General features: G+C 39.9%; 2 protein-coding genes across 8 annotated transcripts in view; both read left to right on the top strand.

Annotated features, from left to right (window-relative positions):
* Positions 1-1,005, top strand: part of LOC136851320 (uncharacterized) — a 43,051-nt gene extending 42,046 nt beyond the window's left edge. For both annotated transcript variants that reach the window (XM_067125333.1, XM_067125334.1), the window contains one exon: positions 311-1,005. In XM_067125333.1, coding sequence (XP_066981434.1) covers positions 311-440 — 130 coding nt within the window. In that variant the 3' untranslated portion in view covers positions 441-1,005. The remainder of the gene's footprint in view (positions 1-310) is intronic.
* A 1,448-nt stretch (positions 1,006-2,453) lies between these two features.
* Positions 2,454-23,185, top strand: part of LOC136851317 (tRNA pseudouridine synthase A) — a 73,694-nt gene continuing 52,962 nt past the window's right edge. For 2 of the 6 annotated variants that reach the window (XR_010856840.1, XM_067125327.1), the window contains exons 1-5: positions 2,488-2,649; positions 5,408-5,571; positions 7,494-7,627; positions 13,837-13,963; positions 22,583-22,753. Coding sequence is in view for 5 of the 6 variants with exons in the window: in XM_067125327.1 (XP_066981428.1) it covers positions 5,525-5,571; positions 7,494-7,627; positions 13,837-13,963; positions 22,583-22,753 (479 nt within the window). In the remaining variant the exon portion in view is untranslated. Of the gene's footprint in view, positions 2,650-5,407; positions 5,572-7,493; positions 7,628-13,836; positions 13,964-22,582; positions 22,754-23,185 lie in introns of all 6 variants that reach the window. The other 4 variants (XM_067125330.1, XM_067125329.1, XM_067125326.1 and 1 more) reach the window with 3 other exon arrangements.

The raw sequence follows: 23,185 nt of genomic DNA, 5'->3' as shown, positions 1-23,185 counted from the left end.
CACCAGATATTAATTTGACTCATAATTTTCATTAATAAACAATAATTTGCCTACATATTGAAACATATAGACATTCGTTTGTCTACATTTTAAAAACATGCAGCCATTAATTTGCTTTCCTTATACTAATTGTAAAAATAAATTACTAGTTATGCTTATTCTAGTAATTGGTAATTGCAGTTTTGATCGTTTAGTCATATTGATTTTATCAGTACAAGTGCAGTTTACTTAAAAACCAGTTGTCAACATCTAACATATTTCCGTGTGACTTCAGGTCTGTGGCTCGCCTAACGTTTTATCTCATACGCAGGGCTGGCATTGCGCATGCGTTGGGTGCAGACAGGTCAGGACAGCTACTGGACGAGGTCGGAAGTGTCATAGTTGAAGGACAACCTCCGATGGACTGCCTCCGCCGCGGCAACACTTGTTACGTCAAGTGATGTTGATGCTTCTTCTTCTTCTTCTTCTTCTTCTTCTTCTTCTTGCTTCAGTGTCACAATTACTGAAGGTCATTTGTGGTGGGAGAAAGACCCTTTTTTCTTCAGGTGCCGGAGTGCAAAACGGGAAAACGTAAGGGACTACAGTTACTCTCTCTCTCTCTCTCTCTCTCTCTCTCTCTCTCTCTCTCTCGTAGCTCTGAGGGTGCAATGATTCATTCCTCTCATCTGTTCATTCGCTGATATTACATAATCAATCATTTCATTTTTCCCAGGCTACTTAATTGATCTCTTATTCTGTGCATTCACCTGGTTGGATATTCATCATTTCTCATAATTCCGTCATTCATTCTCGTTGTCCGTCTTCGAAGATACAGTATGTGTGCAGATTGTAATATCGTTCATGAAACATCAACATGTCTGCTGTATGTATTGTAACCAGAGGCATTACCAAGTGGCATATGCATTTTACTTTATGATGTATGATTTGTTTTATATTTTTAGATTTGCTGCAAAAATATTTTGCTGAATATTTATCCTACTGCTGTAAAAATAAAACTTGTAGCTATAATTCTTTCATGTGGTCTTGCATTATTTCATTACTGACTGTCTTCCCATGAGCATATATCAACGGTAAATCCCGAGTAATCAAATAAGTGACTGAACAGAACTCTGAAAACAATACGAAACGTTCTTGCCCAATATTTGCTCTGTATTTATTTCACTGAATACCATTTTGCTTTTCCTAATGGAGAGATTTTATGCAAAAAGACTTCCGTGCGTCGGTGATGACAGGATTATATACGTGGAACTGAGGCAGAACAGACTTCCTATGTAAGGGAATGATCCATGAATGCTTTATGTAATCTGGAAGAAGATCAAGGTCTCGGCACAACATGGCTTACAATTTCCATACTATGTAAACATATAAGTATGTCCAATTTACATACATATGTACGTATGTATCTCGTGTGTAAGAAAATGTGGTGACAGTGCGCAAGATTGCAGTTCAGGAGAATAACGCCCCAGGTTTTGTCTATGGGTAGGTTGAATTCCGATGGATGAAGATAGTAACGGAGTGCGGTGCACTGTAGGCATCACTAAGGTCCTTCTCCCATCTTACTTTTCACCCTCTCCTAATAACTGATTCACAGTGCAGCCGCGAGGTTTTCTTCATGTTACACCTTTCAAACCTTTTTACTGTCGATTTCCGTTTCAGCGGTGAATGACCACATAGGTACCAGCGCTTGGCCTTTGGCCTAAATTGTATTTCTATTCGATCTTCTGAAACTTGGCGACTCGTTTTAATGCTGTCAGTTATTTTGTCAATAATAACAAAATTCTACCACTGCACAGTGATCTCACTCTCTCTCTCTCTCTTTCTGCTTCCCTTTCTGAGAGAATGTTAATTCTTAATTATATTATTAGGGAGATATATAGAAAAACTGAAATAATTAAATAGTTTTGTCAATGCTGTTTTCATATAAGTTCTTGTTGGCTCATTTCACCGTACCAAATGAGACAGAACACCTTGATCGAGTGTGAAATGCGAAAAACTGCTTCTCAAGGTAATCGAATCCACTCGCCGTGCTAGTACGAGAAATATCAAAATTCTATTGCAGGTTTTCCTACACAGTAGTTTTACGTGTTTTTCGGGGCCAGTCCTGCTATACATTATTGCTGCTAATACCGTTAGAAAATCTGTCATAAGCCAGCGTATTAGATCGAATATGTGATTACCAGCTCCGTTCATGAAAATCCAAGGGCAGCAAGAAATGTGAGAAATACTTGAAATCTACAGGTTTTGAAACTCGCAAATATATTGGCCAGTTTTAGTTTGAATGGAGTGTACAAACTAATGGCTGGGGAATATGAATTATACTTTTGTAAGTTGTCAAGTTTTTTGGTGGAATTTTTTATGGTCATATAAATAAAATAAAAAATCAGGGAGTATTTAGGTTATAGAAAAAACAGATGTGTATGATCCTGATAATGTGGGAAACGTACGAAATAAACGCATCCTCGTAAACACCACCACGTTACGTCACGTAGCAGACGACGGAGTCTCGAAGATAATTTTAGGTTTTTATGTCTTCCCATGCTATCTACCAATGCCGGAACCTCCCTTGAACCAATGACAGTGTGAGCTTTTAATGGCGCCAAGTTACATGTGAGACCCGCGCCACAACATTCGCAATATTTAGCCGTTCAGGTAAAGGGAAGTGGCATGGTTTCCGGCAGTAATTTTTTGCACGTAGCTCCGGCTTCCATTATCGCAAAGTAGCGAAACATAAGTGAGAGTCAGTAGGGTTAAATAATTTTACATTTTTAGTGTAGACTGTCCAGCGAGCGAGTCAAGGCCGTGTAAATGATGGAGGCGTAGCCCAAGTGGATTGTCATCGTCAGAAATAGCTTAGGCATAGACCAGACTCCGGTCCGGTTATGCCGGCAGTCTTAGTAAGCTAGTAATTTTAGGTCAATGAAAATAAATTCTTGAATAAATGCTGGAAGAAGATTTTTTCATCTATACGCTACTTTGTCTAGCCTAGACTGTTAGGGCCTATTGGTGGGAAACACCTGTTTTTTGGGGGGGTGGGGGGAAGGATCTCTTCTTCCCCTAGGCCAGCATGTAGCTACTAGGTGTGACATTTAGCTAGCCTTATGGTATATCCCAGTGAAAAACTGGGTTCTCCTTGTAGCCTAGAGTTAAGCCAAAATTGAGTGAAGTCTGCTGACAGGAAGAGTAAAAAGTGCATAAATCACATGATAAGTTAATTAGGCCAAGTCAGAAACACATGGCTCATGTGTGTAATCTGAAACAATCAGAAAAGAAATTGTAAAGCATGAAGATATGGCAAGGGAAATGCCATAAACCATGGATTGAAATACAATATCTGGATTCATCCTAAACTAACTTTGGGCACCTTTGCTTGCCTTCAGTTTGTGAGGTAAAATGCTGCAGCATAATCGTAGACAGTGTACTGTGCTTGCAGTATTTGGATGAATGTAAAGCCTACTCTTGTTGCTTCCATCAGAATTCAGTGCACTTATTTGTTCCTCCTCTGCCAATCACAGCCACTGACTTCACGTCTAAAACCAACAGCTTTTGAGAGTTGAGGTGTTGCACAGACAGAGGGAGCAGCCTATCTTACAGTTTTTTAAAAACAATTTAAGTGTTGATTTTGAGCAATAAACATAGTACCAGTATTGCATTTGCTGTCAGTAGGTGTTAAGCACAGGGCAGCAATTGTTAAACTAAAAACTGTAGGCCTAAGTAGTAATCTGAAACTATAAGTGCAGCACAGTATTTGCAAAATTTTATTTGGATAAAAAAGTTATAAATTGATCACCTAATACTTGGAATTACAAACTCTTCAAAAGAAATGTGCATGTACTATCTGTACAAAAGTAGCCTCAAGAGGTAGTGGAGGGTTAGGAACTCGTGTGAAAATGAGACTTAGAAAGAGCCTAAAGCCATATTAAGTAAATAGTAAGTAAAGTGTATATTAATACCATTCCCCCTCACGTCATGAGGAGAAATGGCAAAATAACTGTCATCTTACTCCATACAGATAATGATCTCATAAGATTTCACTCCAGTGTTAAAAGAACAGTATTGGCTTAGTGTTGTTGCCCTCTATGACTGTTGGTGTTTTTGAATTCTCTGCTAGCAAGAAATTATATATTAAACCTTTGAAGCTTATGTCATTACAAAGGAATGCATTTTGGGTAACAGGATGGTAAATTAACCTTGTAACAGAACTGAAAATTAATGCCTCACTAAAACCATGAAGCATAGCCTAGTTGAAACCTGTAGCCTATTTTCTGACAGAGAAACCTATTATTGGCTACTATTATTGTGGCAAACCACATTAACTGCATGTGTTTGGGTGCCCCCATCTGTAACTGTCAAACAGTTTAGTGAAATTTTTAGGTGGGAATGAAAAAAAATAGCTATTAGCACCAAGGAAAAGCCAAGCAATGGTGAAATACAATTGTGACAGCTTCCCATTGCATATCACAATCAGCCACATCCTCGCAGTGAATAAATTATTCCATCAAGCATTACTGCTCATAGGGTCACCTCAGCAAGATTAAATGGTGGTTATTCAAGAACTGAGGCTTTAGGTCAGGAAGCCAAGTCAAGATATATGAAGACTGTTGGTTCATATGGGCTACCCAGGTCCCCCTTAGTTGGCAGCCCTCCAGAGACCTGATAGGTCAGGAAAGATAAAGAGTTATGCCTGCATAGCTTTTTGGGAAAGATTTGAAAACCTCTTGTCTCTCCCTCATGCATCAATAACTCAACATTTTCTTCATTTTCACTTCCTGTTTTCAGATAAAATTTTTAAGCCTAACTACAGTTGGCCTTTTGTTAGTACCAGCTTCCTATAATAAGTTCTTGTTAAGTACTAAATGAGACATTTAAAGAATAAAAGTTAGATATAAAATTTGTCTGAATTTATGCCAAAACCCATATATGCCATTGTACATATAAATTTTATTACGCATGACACCCACATATAAAACCAGGAGGCAATTCCAAAGTCTGTTCTGCAGCGGTGTATTCCGTCTCCAAATTTTTCTAGAGAATATTTCAACCCCTCCCCTCCATAGATGATTAGTTGTACAATTACTCATGCTGCAGAATCAGTTTTCATGATGATACCTCAGACAAAATTAGTGATCACTGACTGTACTCAAGACAAAGTGGTCTTGAAGAGCCTGTGATAACCTTCAAGAAAACCTTCTCATCCGACTCATACACCATTAATGTCAGTCAGTTTGCTTCTTACATACATTCTGCATAGTAAGTGCGCTTATTTCTAACCATCAGCTGCAGGCTAATTAAGAAAGTTTTGTAGTGTGCTGATTTGCAAGATAGCCGACATAATCTCTATTGTAGCAAGATTCACTAATAACGGGTCTGTTTTCCTGAGGGTGTACTAATGAAGGTTTTTTTTTTTCAGTGCTGCATTAGGCCAGTTTAAGACAGTGTCAGAGTTCCAGTAAGGAATCTGTTTGAAGGACCATCTTGCAATTGGTATGCGCATACTTTCTTTAAAGGACTCTTATTATTCTCCTTCATGCGAAGGTTTCTGCTCTACATTAGCTACTGTGGTACAAGGTTCAGGTTGGCAAATTTTTATTTGTGTACTTTATTGCTTTTGTCATTTTGTATTGCATTATGGAAGTGGAAGTAGCTTAGATCTCTTACTCACAATTTATGTACTGTACAGTTGGCCCCTCATATACATAGGTAATTGGTCCTCACCCCAATAACTAAGAACCACATATATATTAACTGTATTTACTGTAATAAGTTTTTAATGTATATAAGTACCCAGGATACCCTGTATTTTTAAAATTAAACCAATGAAAACTTAAATAAAATAAGTATCAAAACAGAATTTGGTAGTTATAATAATGCAATAGGGTACTGTACTGTAATCTTATAAAAGCCTCTACAGTACAGTACCGGTACATTGTTGTTTGTGAATGTTCCTCTCTCTCTCTCTCTCTCTCTCTCTCTCTCTCTCTCTCTCTCTCTCTCTCTCTCTCTCTCTCTCTCTCTTTTATAACAGGAATATATCGTATTGTACTCACCATATTTCTTTATTTGCCTGGTGAAAAAAAAAATTATTAGTGATTTTAAAAATTTCAGAAAATACATTACTGTACTGTACCTACATAGTGTGACGAAGCAAAATGGAATGCACAAGTCTGATGGACATTGTAAGGCTGTTGTTCCTGTGATGATACATCATAAGGGTCCTCTGCTTTGGGTAAGCAGGGAATACTTAACAAAAAATATTATGTTCAGCATCAGTTGTGTTTTTAATGCTATTGGACACCAGGTCAGTGTTGTTAACCTTGACACACCAAATCATACCCTGGTAAAGAAGCCGTTGAAATGAAGTTGTATTGGAAGATAAAAATATAACCTCAGCATTTTATCTTCATATAGGTTACCATTAGAATGATCAGGCGCACTGCCTGTTAAAAGTATAACATTAATCAACCTTTTTGCATAAATTATTTCTTGTACTTTAGAAGTTGAATTATTGAGAAAAAAGAATTCTGTAAGTCACACTTTCCTATTGTGTTTTTAAGCACCTAGGAATTCCTTGCTTTGTAAATGACCACTGCCTTAATCCTGTGACCTGTAATATTAGCACAGAGTGCCATTGTTATTCTATCTTTTCATGCCTACATCTTTTAGCCTGCTTTGCACTTTTGTGAGTGCTTGTTCTTCCAAAATAATCCTTTTTTATTACTATAGAATTCTTATTAGCAGATGGAGCTTGTACATTTGTAAGTGACCAGATTCCTGAATGTTTACAGTCATGCTTTACTTGCAGTAAATGGGTTAGCTTTGCTGACTCCAAGCTGTTTTTTGCTGAAGGCTTTGCAAAGATTCCATGCTCTCTAATGTAACATGCATATATCCTCCAGAGCTTGTTTTTTGTGTATGTCTTCTCTCCAAATATTTAATGCATTCTCTGGGTTCACAGTACATTTATCATGTAATTTTGATGTAACTTTAGTGGCTTTAGTGATAAAGTAGCGCAGTTTTTTCTGCTCTTTAACAGTGAAATTAAAAATCTGAATTCTCTCACTTAAAGTAGGTGCTTCTTAGATTTTCTTTGGCTTGGATAGGATTGCCAGCATTACTACTTAGGGCCACATTTAAAAAGATGCTATAAACTGTAGAACATATAAATGGTGGTGTATATTGTGTTTTTTGATGCAATACTTAGTTCTGAGAATACTGTCATATGACTAACATTGCAAGCACAAAAGATGGATCACCTGGTTGCATGTAAAATTTCCAATAGAATTTTAAGACTTTTTAAGTGCGGAATTTCCGTTACATTTTATATATTTGATGTTTTCCTCTGGTTAATGTTTTCCTACCTCATAAAACTGAAACCATGTAAATTGATTATACTTTTGTGAGAGATCAGCTGTACTGTACATTTATAGTCAAGTCAGGTGTACCAAACTAAAAACTGCTTGTACTACACTATATGGATTTTTTTTTTTTTTTTACAGAGGTGTTCAAAGGCAGCCCAATGAAGAGTTGAGAAAGCTACCACGTAGTGTGCAGGGACTACTAGAGGAAGGACTTCTTTCACTGTACCCAGCAAACACTCCTCACTTGTATTTTTCTAGTCGAACTGACAAAGGTAAAATTGATGATATTTGTAAAAGGCTTTTGTTTTGGCTGTTTGCAAATACCATTGGCTTGCTCTAGGATTGAGAATAATGAGTTTCTTTATAAGGCTTAGCCTAATTTGGAATGTGTAGAAAATGTGGACTTACAGTTTATATGGACTGTACAAAATAATTGTTGGCTGATGGCTAAAATTGTGTCATGAGGTTGTGAAAAATTCATGTATATCTTGTGTTTAGTAGTGTGAATGAGAGATGGGACATGAAACTTGTTAGGCACCATAAATTTTGATCTTTGATATGTGCTGTTTTTGAAATGAACCTCCATTATATAGCTTTTACTTCCATGCCAGCGGGAGTTTGACGGATTGAAACAAAAGACGAGAACACTCGGTTTTCTATGAATATCCTTCTACTATCCATCTACTTTCCCCATCTCCTACCAGGGGTCTAATAGGTACAAACACTCATAGTTGGCAGTCTACTTCTGTCGCTGGGTTCAGTAGGAGTTCGGCAGACGCACTTGGGTTTTTCTGTTGGTTTGTTCTTTTATTTTTTTAATATTCGTTCGGTATGATCCTGTAGGCAAGGGACGCTGTATTAGGCATTATTCCAGTTGTATTACCCTCATGATGTTTTGCTGAGGGCAAAGTTATGATTGGATAACTATACGGATCGTAATTGAATGAAATGCAGTAATTGATCGTGAACGAAGAGAGCTAGTTAGGTTATAGAAATAAATATAGAGGATAATACTAGTAAGATTTAAGTTAAAGGGATGCATGTCTTGTCTGCTTTCCCATTTAGTAACTGGTTAGGTCCTCTGCTACTTCTCTTCGATCTGTTACTCCAAACGAGCTTTCCATCGATTCAGGGCTCTAGATTTGATAGGATGGAGTAATTTTTTATTGTGATCATTACATATTAGGTTGTATTTTTACCCTCCTGAGAAATTAGGTAAGTTTGGGTCGTTTCCCGCGTTGTGAGAAGGGTCACCGCCCCGGCTTTTTATTGCCTTGTCCTTAGCAAGTCCTGTTTCACTCCCTCGTGGCTTGGAGTGACAAGGAACTTGGACATGTCAGAAAGCGGTGTGGGTCTGTGTCCGTTGGCCCCTTCCTCTGTTTGGTCTGGTATGGCACCGGGCCCTGTATTAGTGGCATAAGGAATTTGTATTCGGCAGGAATAATTCTTAACTGCCTTGGCTTATAGGACATATTTTTTATATATTATTATATATATATATATATAGAGATATATATATATATATATATATATATATATTTATATATATATATATATATATATATATATATTATATATATATATATATATATATATATATATATATATATATATATATATACAGTAGTAAGTCCTCGGTTTACGACTTGGGTTCCGCTCCTTACGTTGCATCATGTCAAAATCATTATAAGCCAAAATCATCGAAAATCATAAAAATCCTAAGAAAACCTACCTTAAATGCTTTGGGTGTGTTGAAAATGATGTAAACTGCATTTTTATTGAGTTTTTCATTAAAAAACCTCCAAGTTTTGATTAATCTGCTGTTTTGTAGCCATATTTCTTCCGCCAGATCGGCGTCGGATCGGCATCGTAACCCTTGAACATGCGTCATAAACCGAGAAATAATTTCTGATGAATATATTTGAAAAGCTTTGTAACTCGAACGCCGCGAAGCCGGACTCGTTAAATCCGGGACCGCTCGTATATACATACCGTATATATAGAGGCAGTCCCCGGTTATCAGTGGGGTTCTGTTCTAAGAATGATGAAAACTGAAAATTGGCGAATTCGGCGCTTTTTTGGCAATTTTCAGGGTTTAACAGTGGCAAAAAGCGCCGATTTTCGGTTATCGGTGCCTCTGTTACGCATGTATTGGTGCCAGTACCCAATTATCGGCGCTGTTAAGCAGAAATCAATGATTTTCGGCGCCGAAAATTGCTGATTTTCGTCACTAGACAAGTGCTGTAAAACCAGATCGCCGCTAACCGAGGCCACCGTTAACTGGGGCTGCCTGTATACAGTGTCACTGACTTACAGTGGGGTTCCATTCTAGCACAGAGCCGTAAGTTGGTTTTTCGCCATTATCGGTACTTTAACATTGCTTACAGTGCAGTAACTTGATGTTTGGTGCCATAAATTGATGCTGCATCAATTTACAGCGCCATTAACTTGATGCCTATTCTTGCCGTTAGCACCGTAACTTGATGCAACATCAGGTTATAGTGTCGCAAAACGCCATTAATGGTGCTGAAAAGGCGCTGTAAGATCGAATCTGCCGTAAGTCACTGTCGCTGTAAGTTGGTGATGCACACACAGGCAGTCCCCGCTTACCAGCAGCATCAGTTAATGGCGTTTTGGTGTTATGGCGCTTGGCTAGTGACTTTGTTAACCAGATTTTCGGCGCCATCCTCTGGCTAACAGAGCTGTTATGTGGGGATTTTGGCGCCAATCTCCGGTTAATGGAGCTGTTAAGTGGGGATTCCAGCGCTGATCTCCAGTTAACCCTTAGTGGACGGGAATCCTCATATGAGTATCTATAACAGGTTTTGGGTGATGGACAGGAATCCTCATATGAGTATTAATATTATGTGCCATTTGGTTTGGATGAATTTAGCGGGAAAAATGTTCATAGCACTTCAGTGGGCCATAAATGGCTTATGGCAACTATTTAGCTCACCACGGGAGAGACATCAATCAGTATGCCTTGAGATTTCAGAGGGGAATGTATTCCCTCTCAGCCACTCCAGGACGTCTTTTTATTTATTTGCTCTTAAATATACCCAGGGATTGCTGTTGGTTTTAGTTCTTATCTTTTAAATAGTATGTCAGCTGTAATTGTAATTTTGCAAAGAAAAGTGCAAAGGAATATTAGAAAAAACATGTATACCTCACCAAAAGTTACTGCATCTCCCCATCTTATTAAATCTCGTAAATGTTTTACAACAAATACACTCGGAATTTGTTACTAATTTTAGTTCAAATCTGTTATGATATTGTGTGAGCTGTAATTATGATTTTACAAAATAAAATAAAATAAATTATTAGAAAAACATGCATGGCTTTGGTAGAATTCACATATTTTTACGAGTGTCTTGTAAAAGAGGCCCCACACAAGGTTGTAAATAGCCACTTTCAACTTCCCGTGAAAGTTGCGGAAAAATTTTTAGAACTGTTTTGTACAATGGCATTTTTATATCTTCCCTTTTCCATTAAGCCCTTGTTGGCCGACCGGCAGAGCTTTAGACTGTCATTCGATGGACCGACTTCCCTGGCTGATGAAGAGTTAGAGGGAATTTATTTTGGTGATAGAAATTCATTTCTTTAATGTGGTTCGATTCCATAATAAACTAAGTAACCAAATGGTTCTTAGCCACGTAAAATGTCTAATCCTTCGGGCCAGCCCTCAGGAGAGCTGTTAATCAGCTCCAGTGGTCTGTAAAACTAAGGTATACTTATCTTATCCTCTTTCCATTGATGTGTTTTTTTCTTAAATTGGCCAACCTTAAAGTTTTCCTGGTGTAGGGGTGTGCTTGATTTATATTTAGCCCTCCCCTTAAGGGTTAATGAAGTCGATATTCGGTTAATGGCACCATTAAGTGGGGTTTTTGTGCTATTACGATTTTCAGTTAGCAGCGCAGAGCCAGAGACTCTGAACCCCCAGATATATGTATATATATATATATATATATATATATATATATATATATATATATATATATATATATATATATATATATATATATATATATATATATATATATATATATATACACTATACTGTAGTATAATATATATAGTATATATATATATAGTATATATGTATATGTATATATATATAGTGTATATACTGTATATATTCTGAATGATAACTGATAAACTCTCTCTCTCTCTCTCTCTCTCTCTCTCTCTCTCTCTCTCTCTCTCTCTCTCTCTCTCTCTCTCTCTCTCTCTCTCTCTCTCCTTCTTAGGTAGATGAGATAGGCCTTGCTAAAGACAGGGCAATTATCTTTGCCTTATTTTGGGCTAAGTACAGATTTGGGCAAGGCCCTTACCTACAGTAGTAGCTTTACCTAGCCTGGAGTCACTAGGGCTTGTGGAACTTGACTCCTTGGGGGTCCAGTACTGTCTGGAAGGATTGTTGGAATTGTGCTAAAAGAATTAAACCTGATGCAAAGGTTCTGTCTTGAGTGATATGAAAACCGGAGTTTCCTAAGAGTAGAAATGCAATGTCCTTTTCATTAGGTCTTTGGTCAAGGACTTTCATGCTAATTTCTATCCTTAATGGAAGGTAAACCACTGGAAATATGAGCAATGGCTACAACTTTTAAATTTGAAAACTTATCCTTGGATAAGAAATGGAAGTCACTCAGTGGCATGGTAATCTTTTACTTGCTTTGGCTTATCTTCATGGTGCGGAGATTAAATGTAATTATTGCAGAACATTACTCCTCTGATTTATGCAGGGGATATTATGTCCTAAATTGATAGGTAGTCTTTTTTTAGTCTACTGCCTTTTAAACCTGGTTGTGGTTTTTGGAAAGCTTGGAGGTACTCAGTTTTGAGTATTAGAAGCATACCTTTTTGTACATATGTACTTGTCAGTTATCCATCATTGGCTCTGCAGGGTTTTGGCACAGTAACCCTACGCTTCCTTGTGCTCAAGGGGTCATCCTCCAAAGAGACCTCAGCTATCTTCATGATGAGGATCTCGTATCTGAGTGACAATCCTCCCAAGGCGGCATTAATGGCCTATGGATTGAATTCACTGGTTAAAGCAAGCACTTGTTTTGTATACATATTTTGTTACTAAGTAACCTTTAAGGGTTGGCTGATCTTCACTTTGCCCACCACCTGTTTCAGATGTGGGAATCAGCTATATAATGGAGAGGTAAGGTTCATTTAAAAAATATAAATACTTAATTTAAGATTTATTTTTTGAATACTTACCTCTCCGTTATATAAGTTGCTCTCCCTACCTCCCCACATTCAAAGTGGATAGAAGTGGACTGCCGACTATGAGTGTTTGTACGTACCTATTAGTCCCCTGGTGGGGGATGGGGGAAGTAGATGGATAGAAGAAGTTTATTGGTAGTTCCTTACTGAATGAATGTACAGAATCTTCGAAGTTGTTATTGGCTGGTGTGAACCGCAAAGTAGTTTCTACACATACACAAGAGAAAACAGAGATTATGTTTCGGACTTCTGTGCTTGTAGACAGACAAACAGATGGTGATTGTGAGAGACATAATAAATGTACAATGATAAACCATATAATGGAAAGGCCTGGAAATTCCACATATGGACATTTGCATGAGATTCGAGACAGATTAATGAATACAATGCAGTAGTATAATATATGTGAAATGGCGAGATGTTTGGCGTCTTCGCAAACAGAAACATACAAACAGTTTGACACAGAAGATTTGGTGGAACATTATGAGTACATGATCGGAATGCAAGTAGTGGTGATTGTACATGAATCGAGACAACAATGGTTAGAGAGAAATAAACAGGAATATTGTATGGTAGAAGTTGCATTCCTTCGAGCGATGGTAACTGATGCACAGGAGGGAGAGAGAGAGTGGGATGCTTTGTCGCCTTGTTTTGTCCGATGGATGATTCACACGTGCGCCTGTAAGACCGCCAATGCGGTCCCTTACATGCTCACCAGAGAAAATGCATGTGGTAGAAAGTGGAAAGGGTAGCCTAATGTGCAGCTGCTTTTTCTTTAATCTGTTTTTTGTTACGATGATCTTTGTACCATTTTATTGTTACATGTACACAGTATTCATAACTTTTGAATACATTCAGTTCAATGAATATAGACAGTGCCTTCAGATTGCTTGTATGTGTGCAATGATACATCAGTGTACATATTTTGATCATGAATACGAGTTCCTGTATTATGTCTGCTGAAGTACAGTATTTACTTGTGTATTTCAAGTAGGTATGTTTTTATGGGACTTATATTCTACTGCTGTCACTTCAGTAGCTTCTGTAGATTTTTTGGACTTTGTGTTTGTTTGCAAAGGGTAGACTAAGTAAATTTCAATGTAAAACTAGGATTTTGAGATAGTCTAGCATAAGCTAAGCTTTGGTTTATTCCAGTATCAGCATTTTGCAGTTGTCTGCACCTTATTTAGCATGTAAAAACTGTATGCAAGTTAAGAAATATTTTATTGATATTTATATTGTTTTGCAGGTGTTCATGCACTGAGCAATACTGCCCATGTTGATCTATGCAGAAAAACAGAAGGTTTATTTTATGATCCAGATGTCATAACTGGTAGACTTAATAAATACTTGAGTCATGAAGGACATGATATAAGGTGAGTGTATAGGCCTGTGTCACTGAAAATGCTGTTCCTTTGTCAAAGGTACCATTATAAAACTATTAGTTATATTTGAAGTGTTTAGAATATTAGTAAGTTTAACCTGTGATTGGCAAATTTAATCACCAAAAACATTATTCCTTAGAACTGTCAGTTTACCACAATTGTTTATTTTTCTAGAATGTAAGCATAATTTTCTGTCCTAGAAAATGGTAGACAACTTAGAGCTGGTAAGGAACTCCTCTGTTCAGCGCTAATAATGAAGAGTGTGTAGATGAGGTTTTAAATTCAGGACAGCTTAAGATTTCACTTGCAGTGTATGGATTAATCCTGAAATTTTTGTGTGTATACAATTTATAAGACTGTGAGTCACACATTATTAGGGTATTTTTGTCAGAAAATGTTTGCCCGACCTGATGAATAACTTAATAGTAAAAATTAATGTTTAACATAAGATGTTTTAGTTGACTGCTTAAAGTAGTATCATTTAAATTTACAAGGTCTTCAAGAAATGTGACTCGACTCAGTGGTGTTACTGAACAATTTAGAGGCAATCCCCAGTTAACAGTGGGGGTTCAATTCCCAACTGAGCACTGCTAACTGAAAATTGGCGATAATAGCACTGATAAACCGCTTAATGGCGCCACTAACCAGATATCGGTGCAGATAGCTGGTTATTGGTGCCAATAAACCACTTACTGACGCCAGTAAACCACTTACCAGCACCGATAAACAGGTTACCGGCGCTAAAATTTGCTTTATTTACAGCGTCGTTAGACAGGCACCAAAACGCCGCTAACCGACGCTGCCAGTAAGCGGGGACTGCCTGTATCATGAATATTAAAAATAGTATCTTCTATGCATAATTGATTTGGAGATGCTTTTTAAAACTCACCAGTGCATCATAATATTTCATAAATAGTAACAAAATAACCAATGTACTCAAGCCATAACCTCCATGCCAGTGCCTTCCAGTTCTTGGTTAGATTTCCCTTATTGAAAAATACATTCAACCACACTTTCCTGTGCTTATTTATTAATTAATTTATTTTTATGTATTTATATTTTCATATAAACAACTAACCAAGTAATTACATAGCCAATGTTTCTAATCACATGGCAACTTTTTAAAAAATTCACTGTAGCGCTTCTATTGTTTTGTGTAGGTGGCAGGCCCTGCCTACTATCGCAGAACACAGGAAACAAACCGGCAGGTAGGCTCAGTTTGTTTCTGCTGTCTCTGGTGCAAGCATCAGCGCCATTTACAGCAGCTTTTTTGATTGTTTATTCAGTTGTCTTCGCAGATTTTGGTGAAGTACAATTACTTTGTTTTGGTAGCCAGCAAGTTTTGGAAAGTTTTGTTATGATCCTCATTTGATCTGTAGCAAATGTAGGGGACAAGAGTATAGTATAGAGAAAACTTGTAAGGAGGGCTCCTCACGGGATATTAAACAATGGAAGATTTTGAAGTCTCACCTAAACAAATTAGAGAGAGATAGGAAGAGAAAAGCGGCTTCTAGAGCCGAGAAGCATTCCCTTTGTGTAGAATCTACACCTAAACCTAGTTCATAGATTAGTTGTATTGCTTTCCCTACTACTCCTGTTCTGACTGTTTCTCCTATTCCTTGCCCTCCTACTATTCATCCTCCTACTCTCATGCCTGGCTCCCTTGCTTTCAACCCTGATGCTATTGCCAGTCTCAAATCCAGGTTCTATAAGAAAATTAACCTGGTAGTAAGTACAGTGGCAGAGGTAAGAGAGTCACTTAAGGTTATAATGGATAAAGTTTTTGTGGAGAAACTGATGAGTGAGAGTGCAGTGCAATTGTAGGAGGTGGCTGTCCATCCCGACGGTTCTCCTAGACCAAGGTCACTGTCCTGCTCCCCTGAACCTGGGAGAAGAAATACCAGAAGTCCAAGGGAGGCTGGCGGGGTTTGTCTGCAGTTAATTGCCCCTCAGCTGCTCCTGTTGCACAGTCCCAGGTGTTGGCAGACAGCCATTGGAAAGGCGTGTCTTTGAAGGTGCATCAGTTATCTTCAGGCTCTTCCAACGATGATGGTGCGGGCAGGAGGTGCTGCAAACGGTACCTAGACTCTTCCCAGTTGCTTAAGCGCCCTTGGTCGTCGTCCAGATCCACCTCCCATTAAGCGGTATAAGAAGTCGAGTACCAGTCCCCAGCCTGTTTGTAGTTTTGCTGTGGACCCTTCTGTCCTTGCAACTGCCTATCAACATCCGCTTTTTGTCTATGTGGGACAGTCCGGAGGCCTTCTCACCTGAGCTCCCAATGGCTGAGTTCCCTCACTTGGCTCCCAACCACCCAGTGACGACTCACAAGTGCCCATCTGGCGTCACTTATTGAGCCCCTGGCACCAGTTCCTGAGAATCCGGCAACCACTTTCGAGCGCCAAGCGCCTGCTCCAAGGCATTCATCACCTCTTCAGTCTGCTCAGAGACCACGGTCTCCTTTGCCTTTGCCTTTGGATCATGATGAACCGTCTCTGGCTCCTATTAAGTGGCAGTTAGCCCAAATCATGGACTTGTTGAAGAAAGCTCCCTCCACTCCCAAGACTTCTCAGGATGCCATTCTGTCCCTGGTCTCCTCAGAAGAGGAAGAGGTCAACCAAGAACCTGCGCCTCCCTTGGCTTATGTGGCTTTGTTGCGGTATTTTTTGGCGAATTTTCCAACCTTTTTCACCCCAGCTGCCCCAGTCTCACCTGCTTCAACTTTTTTGATGAGGAATCAACTGGATGAAAGGACAAGACTCCCCAAGATGGTACTTTCTTTGTCATCTAGGAAGTCCTTCGAGGAGATTGAAGACTGGCTTTCGGCCAAAAGGGAGCAAGGCAAAGCGTCTTTCGCCTTTCCTCCCTCTCGCTTAATATGCAGGAGGTACTTATCTTACGTGACTGGCGAAACTCCTTCTCTGGGAGCCGTTGCCTCCTCCCAAGGGGACTTCTCTGGTCTCATCGACCCTTCTTACCGTTCTGTGTTCTCGTCAGCAAAGATAATGTTTTCTGCGGAGATAGACCATCTAGTTAAAGGTTATTCTCAAGATTTTTCAAAGTCCTTAGTTTTCTGGACTGGACAATGGGCGCTCTGGTTAGGAAAATAGAGGACTACCAGGACCTAGCCGAAGATATCACCTTGGGGTTTTGTCATGTGCCGACAAGCAATTAGAAATTGCTCTCTAGAGCTTTCTGCTCTTTTTACCTTGGGTGTTCTAAAGAAGAGAGAGCTCCGGTGCTTCTTCACCTCTAAGGGAGTCAACCAAACTCAGAAGTTGGCTCTGTTGTTCTCGCCTTTGTACCAGCATCACCTCTTCCCTAAGGACACTGTGAAGGGAATTGTGTTGGATCTACAGAAAAAATCCACACAAGATTTGTTGGCCCAGTCATCTAAGCATCCCAAGGATTTGTCTGCCTTTCAAGCCAGGACTTCCTCACCTCTCCAGCAGCAGCCCTTTTGTGAAGGTAGACCTAAACACAGTTCAGACCCGTGCAAATGTCAGATTCACGGCCAAGTCCATCAAGAAGAGGTCCGTCAAGAAAGTGCCTAGAAAGTGAGAAAGAAGTCCTTCATGCACCTGTAGGAGCCAGTCTTCTGGAGTTTTGGGGAAAGTGGCTGATACGAGAAGCAGGCCTTAGATCGTCAAAGTTTTGAAGGAGGGCTATGTCATCCCATTCTTGGAGAGGCCCCCCATTAGTCACTTCTCCCATCACATTAACAGCATACTTGATAGGCTTCAAGAGAAATTTGGGCCTTCTGGAGGAAGTTTCCTCTCTCATCCAGAAGAGGGCCATAGAGGAAGTTGAGAACACCAGCACGGGGGTTTTCACAACTGATACTTTGTGGTACCAAAAGCATTGGGGGGCTGGAGACCAGTCCTCGATGTGAGTACCCTCAGTCACTTTGTCCTGAAGACAAAATTCAAAATGGAAACAAGCCATTTAGTCCTTTCATCCATCCACCAGGGCGAACTGGATGATAACCTTAGACATGCAGGATGCATACTTCCACATTCCGATTCATCCTGCTTCCAGGAAACATCTAATGTTCGTCTTCCAGGAGAGGGTATATCAATATCGGGCCCTTTGCTCTAGCCTTTCTACGGCCCCTCAAGTATTTACTTGAGTCCTTGCTCCTCTCTCGAAATGGCTCCACTTAATAGGGATCAATGTCAGCTTTTTTCTGGATGACTGGCGACTTTGAACCCCGTTGAAGGAAAAGTGCATGAAGGACTTACACAAGATTCTTCTTACCCAGGAACTGGGCCTTCTTATCAACCCCCAAAAGTCCCAGTTGAACTTGTCGCAAGAGATCCTCTATTTGGGAATGACTCTGAACTCTCAGATATTTTTTGGGCTTTTCTGTCTCCCAAGAGAATTTCCAGCTGCCTCCAGGCCGTCCAGAGTTTTCTAGCCCTTTCGTCTTTCTCAGCTCAACAGTGGATGAGCGTATTGGGGACTCTGGCATCCATAGAGATGTTTGTCAGATTAGGCAGACTTCACATGAGAGTTCTCCAGGTTTTTTGAAGGCCAACTGGGACAGGAAAACACAGCTGGACACCCATGTGTTTCTGATCACCTTGGAGATCAAATTGAACCTGTAGTGGTGGCTGTCAAAAGAAAGACTGTCAGAAGGGAAGTCCCTTCAACCTCTGAGCCCAGACCTAGACTTTTATTCAGATGCCTCAGACATAGGCTGGGGAGACCTACAGGGGAATCAGAAAGCATATGGTACATGGACCTTGGATCAGCAGAGCCTACATATAAACATGAGAGAACTGAAAGCAGTTCAGCTAGGCCTTCAGAGTTTCTCGTCCATGGTCCACGACAAGACAATAGTGGTACATGCAGACAACACAACGGCCTTAGCATATACCCGCAAACAAAGCGGCACTCATTCCTTTTCTCTCTGCCAGGCAGCAAGAGAGCTACTCATATGGGCAGATCAAATTCGAGTGACTCTGGTCACACAATTTATCCAGGGAGAGTTGAATGCATTGGCAGGTAAGCTAAACGGTCAGAACCAGGCCCTTCCCACCGAGTGGACCCTGGATCCCCTGGTTTGCTAGACCTTTGGAAACTGTGGGGCAGGCCGATGATAGACCTGTTTTCCACTTGCAAGAACCATTGCCTTCCGCTATTTTGCTTTCCAGCCCCAGATCCTCTTGCATGGGCAACAGATGCCATGCTGCAAGATTGGTCCAATCTGGATCTGTATGCCCTTCCACCCCTCAGCAAGGTCAGGGAGGTGTTGAGCAAGTTTCAATCACATCAGAACACAACCATGACACTCATACCCCTGTTTTGGTTCCTGAGAGAGTGGTTCCTGGACTTTCTTTGGCTATTGGTAAATTACCCAAGACTCCTCCCCCAAAAACCATCTTTACTCACTTCCGAAGGCACCACCACGGGTTGTCCGCTCTACCCTTGGCAGGCTTCAGACTGTCTGCAAGCTTGTCAGAGCGAAAGGGTTTTCAAGAGGAACTGTAGAGGCTTTGCGCGATGCGGGCAAAAATCTTCTAGCCTCGTCTACCAGGCCAAGTAGGCGGTCTTCCGTCGGCGATGCCACAACCACAATGTCTCTTCTTCTGAGTCCTCTGTAACGCAGATTGCTGATTCCTCCTTTATCGGAGGAACTTTAGGAATTTGTCTCCCCCCACCATTAAGGGGTATCGAGCTATGCTTAGCTCAATATTTAAACATAGAGGCCTGGATCTGTCTTCGAATTCAGATATTAATGACCTGCTTAAGTCCTTCGATACGATGAAGCAGAAAAAGGACAATTTGGTCTCCTGGAATCTGGATGTGGCCCAGAAATGGCTGACTGGCCCAACTTTTGAACCCCTTCATTCTGCTTCCCTTAGGAATCTCACTCGCAAAACACTCTTCCTCTTTCTATTAGCCACGGGTAAACGTATTAGTGAAATTCAAGCATTTTGGCCGAAAACGAGGACCCGTCCAAAACCTGGCCAAGTTCTTTTACCAGTAAGAATTTTTAGGTTTTTTACTCTTACCTACTTACTTTATTCCTGGCTCAGGGATCCACTTCTGGAACCTGGCTGATGGACAGGGAACTTACCATAACAATTATAGGTTCTGACTGCAATTGCTAGTTGAGGTAGAAACTCCTAAAGAAAAGAGCTGGACTGAAGGCCTTGCTTCAGCAAGGAATTGTTGCAGATAAACACTTTGGTTTACTTTAACTGGAATATACAGTATTTACATTAAACACTTAAATCAGAAGAATTGGGAAATGATAGGCAGGTGAAACAAGGTTCTGCTGAGTTATCAAATATTACAGCAGGTTATCAAATATTACAGCAGTTTTAAAATACTGTACTGAAGATCTAGGGGCTTAATCCTCTTGAAAGGGACATTGTAGATTTGCTTGCATTGGCAAGGCCACAGCATGGAGCACAAAACAATCAGTTATGTAGGGAAATATAGTGATTTCGGGTGAGTCGAGTGTTGCACATATGGTGCCAAGATAACTTGATTCTAGTGCAAGATGTGTACATTAAAATTACACACAGTACTAACTAAGTCAGGTCTTTTTGAGAAATCACACTCAAGAAAAGAAAATGAAATTCAGTAAAAGATTAAAAGACACGTGGCTGTTGAAGGAACCTCGAATCAGGACTTTACCTTAGACGGAGCTTGGAGTACTGGTGTTGGCCCTTGGGGTTCAAGATGGCAGCCCATTCACAAGTGTCGCGACCTCAGTTTTCTGTGTCAAGGCCTCATTTGAGCCTTCCAATCTAGGTGACCTCTGGCAACCACACGTTCGCTGGTTGCTATGGGAGACCCAACTTTTCTCTCGGGCTTCACCCCAAAGCTGGTTCGTCCATAAGGCAGGGTTTTCATTACCATTCACCTTCACCTGAAAGGACGTTTTCAAAGTAGTCACCAGGTCTAGGACAGATTAAGAGAGTTACCAAAGGGGGAAGCATGGAGAGAATTTAAGAAGGGGCTGGTTTTCTCACACTCTTCCTCAGTTAGATATCAGTATGAACAATACTATATTTTAGGTTATAAGACAGTTTGGAGGTTGAGTTGGCTTACCAAGAGGTCTCCTTCATTATAGAATTTAATGGATGTTCTTGGCCATGAAGAAGAAGAGAGAGAACTCTGTCCAGTCAGAGCTCTTAGATGCTATCTGAATAGGACAGAAAAGATCAGAAGTCCATCCAGTAACCTCTTGTGTTTAGTTAAGAACTGCTCTTGCCCTCTTTCTAAGAATGCCTTGTCATTCTTCCTGCAAGATTTGATTTCAGAGGCACACTCCCAGATCCAGGAGGATGTTTACCAAATTTTAAAGTGAAAGCTCATGATATTAGAATGGTATCAACTTCTTTGGCTTTCAAGCGTAATATGTCTCTCACTGCCACTATTCAGTCAACCCACGGGAAGTGCAGGTCTATTTTCACCTCCCATTGTTTGAAGGAAGTGGAAACTGTTTGGTAATTGCAGTACCTTGGGACAGTTATTGGTGGCTGGCATGGTACTGTATTAGGTGAGGAATTATAGGAAGCACTCTTTCTCTCCTACTATCTCTTTGCCTTGGTGTAGGGTTTTCATGTTTTGGGGAGCCGGGGGTTACAATGTACCTGGAGTATCCATCAGTCTTAGTGGATAGGTTGTGGTGTATTTTAAGTGTATTCAGAGTAGGTGACAACATTGTCTGGTTGTTTTTTTAATTTTGGTACTGCGCCCAGGGCAAGGGCACCTTTTGTATGCTTTGCTAGTGATCAGGCCTTTCCTCTGCTGCAAAGCTCCCACTTAAGTAGAGGCGACCCAAGGCTCAACAGCCACACCACTACAGGTTAAGATGACCACCAGTCAGAGGCAGTATTCACCTGCGGTAGCTCTCCTACCAGGTAAGGAAACAACAAGCATTGCATTCAATGCTGGCAAATTTTCTGTTTAAAGTCAGTACCATCCCTTAATGTTTTGGAGTAGAATATGTCCATGTATCCCACCTCCATTCAATGTGGGATTCAGCTATGTAATTACTTGGTAAGTTGCTTAGATGAAATTGACATTTTTATAATAAAATAGAGTTTCATATACTTACACTTACCAGGTAATTACAGTCAGAGCCCACCCTCCCCCCCTCTTGTGGACATAAGGGCACAAACAAATTGAGCCTACCTGCCGGCTTGTTTCCCATGTCCTCCGATAGTAGGTGGGGCCTGACACCTACATAAAACAGTAGAAGTGCTACCGCAAGTTTTTAAAAAAGTTGCCGCGTGAATTATAAACGTTAGCTATGCAATTATTTGGTAAGTATATATGAAACTTTATTTTATTATGAAAATGTCATATTTATTCATTTATTTATGCATGTACTGTGATGCTAATGATATGAACTCAGATTTTTATAAGCTATTATATATCACATACTAATCCTTTTGTTTTTGTATTGTCTTATATATGGGTATTCTCTGTGAAGGCCTGCTATGAAAGTCTTATTCCATAAGAATAAGAATGTACTGTAAGCTCATTATAAGTAATGATAGTACAGTAACAATAAAAGTAGTAGTCCCAGGATCAGTCAAGTTTTGACATAAGTATTATTCAAGAAATCAATGGTATACTTCACTTTTTCAGGGTTCACAAAACTTTGGCTGTCCCATCAGGTTTTCATGCACGCTATCATGCAGTCAGACGCTCATATTTGTATCGCATTGCTGTCTTGAAACCTGACATAATTGTAGATAAGAATTGGAAATGTCATGCCTTTTTACCTTCAGTTGAAGTTAATAGAATTCACATTGTGAGGTAAGTTGTGGTACCATTTGTATATTCGTATGAAAACTGGAAGGACAATTCTTGTCCATCAGAACATGAAGTTCAGTGCCTTTACATAACTTATTCAGTGGTCTACTCAATAGAAAAGATGCTGAATAAATTAGCATTGGCTGTATGCTCAGTTATACTCTAGAAAGGTGGAATATTGATATTTTTTTAAATATTACAGCATCTGTGTAGGTCTGCTGGGTGAGTTAGCATTGCCTGTTTGCCCAGTTATACTCTTGAAATGTGGAAAATGGATATTTTCAAATATTACAGTACTGTATCAGTGTAGGCCTGGACATTATCTTGAGGCAGGTGGAACTGATGCCATCCAGTGCTGCGTAAAAGAATCCCCTCTTGTGTTTGTCTTCTATTCTGTCATCTATCCCAGTATGTTGAGGATTTTTAGCCCTTATA

This window comes from Macrobrachium rosenbergii, chromosome 23, assembly GCF_040412425.1.
Source record: "Macrobrachium rosenbergii isolate ZJJX-2024 chromosome 23, ASM4041242v1, whole genome shotgun sequence".
Lineage (NCBI taxonomy): Eukaryota > Metazoa > Arthropoda > Malacostraca > Decapoda > Palaemonidae > Macrobrachium > Macrobrachium rosenbergii.
This window is presented reverse-complemented; position numbering and strand designations above follow the sequence as displayed.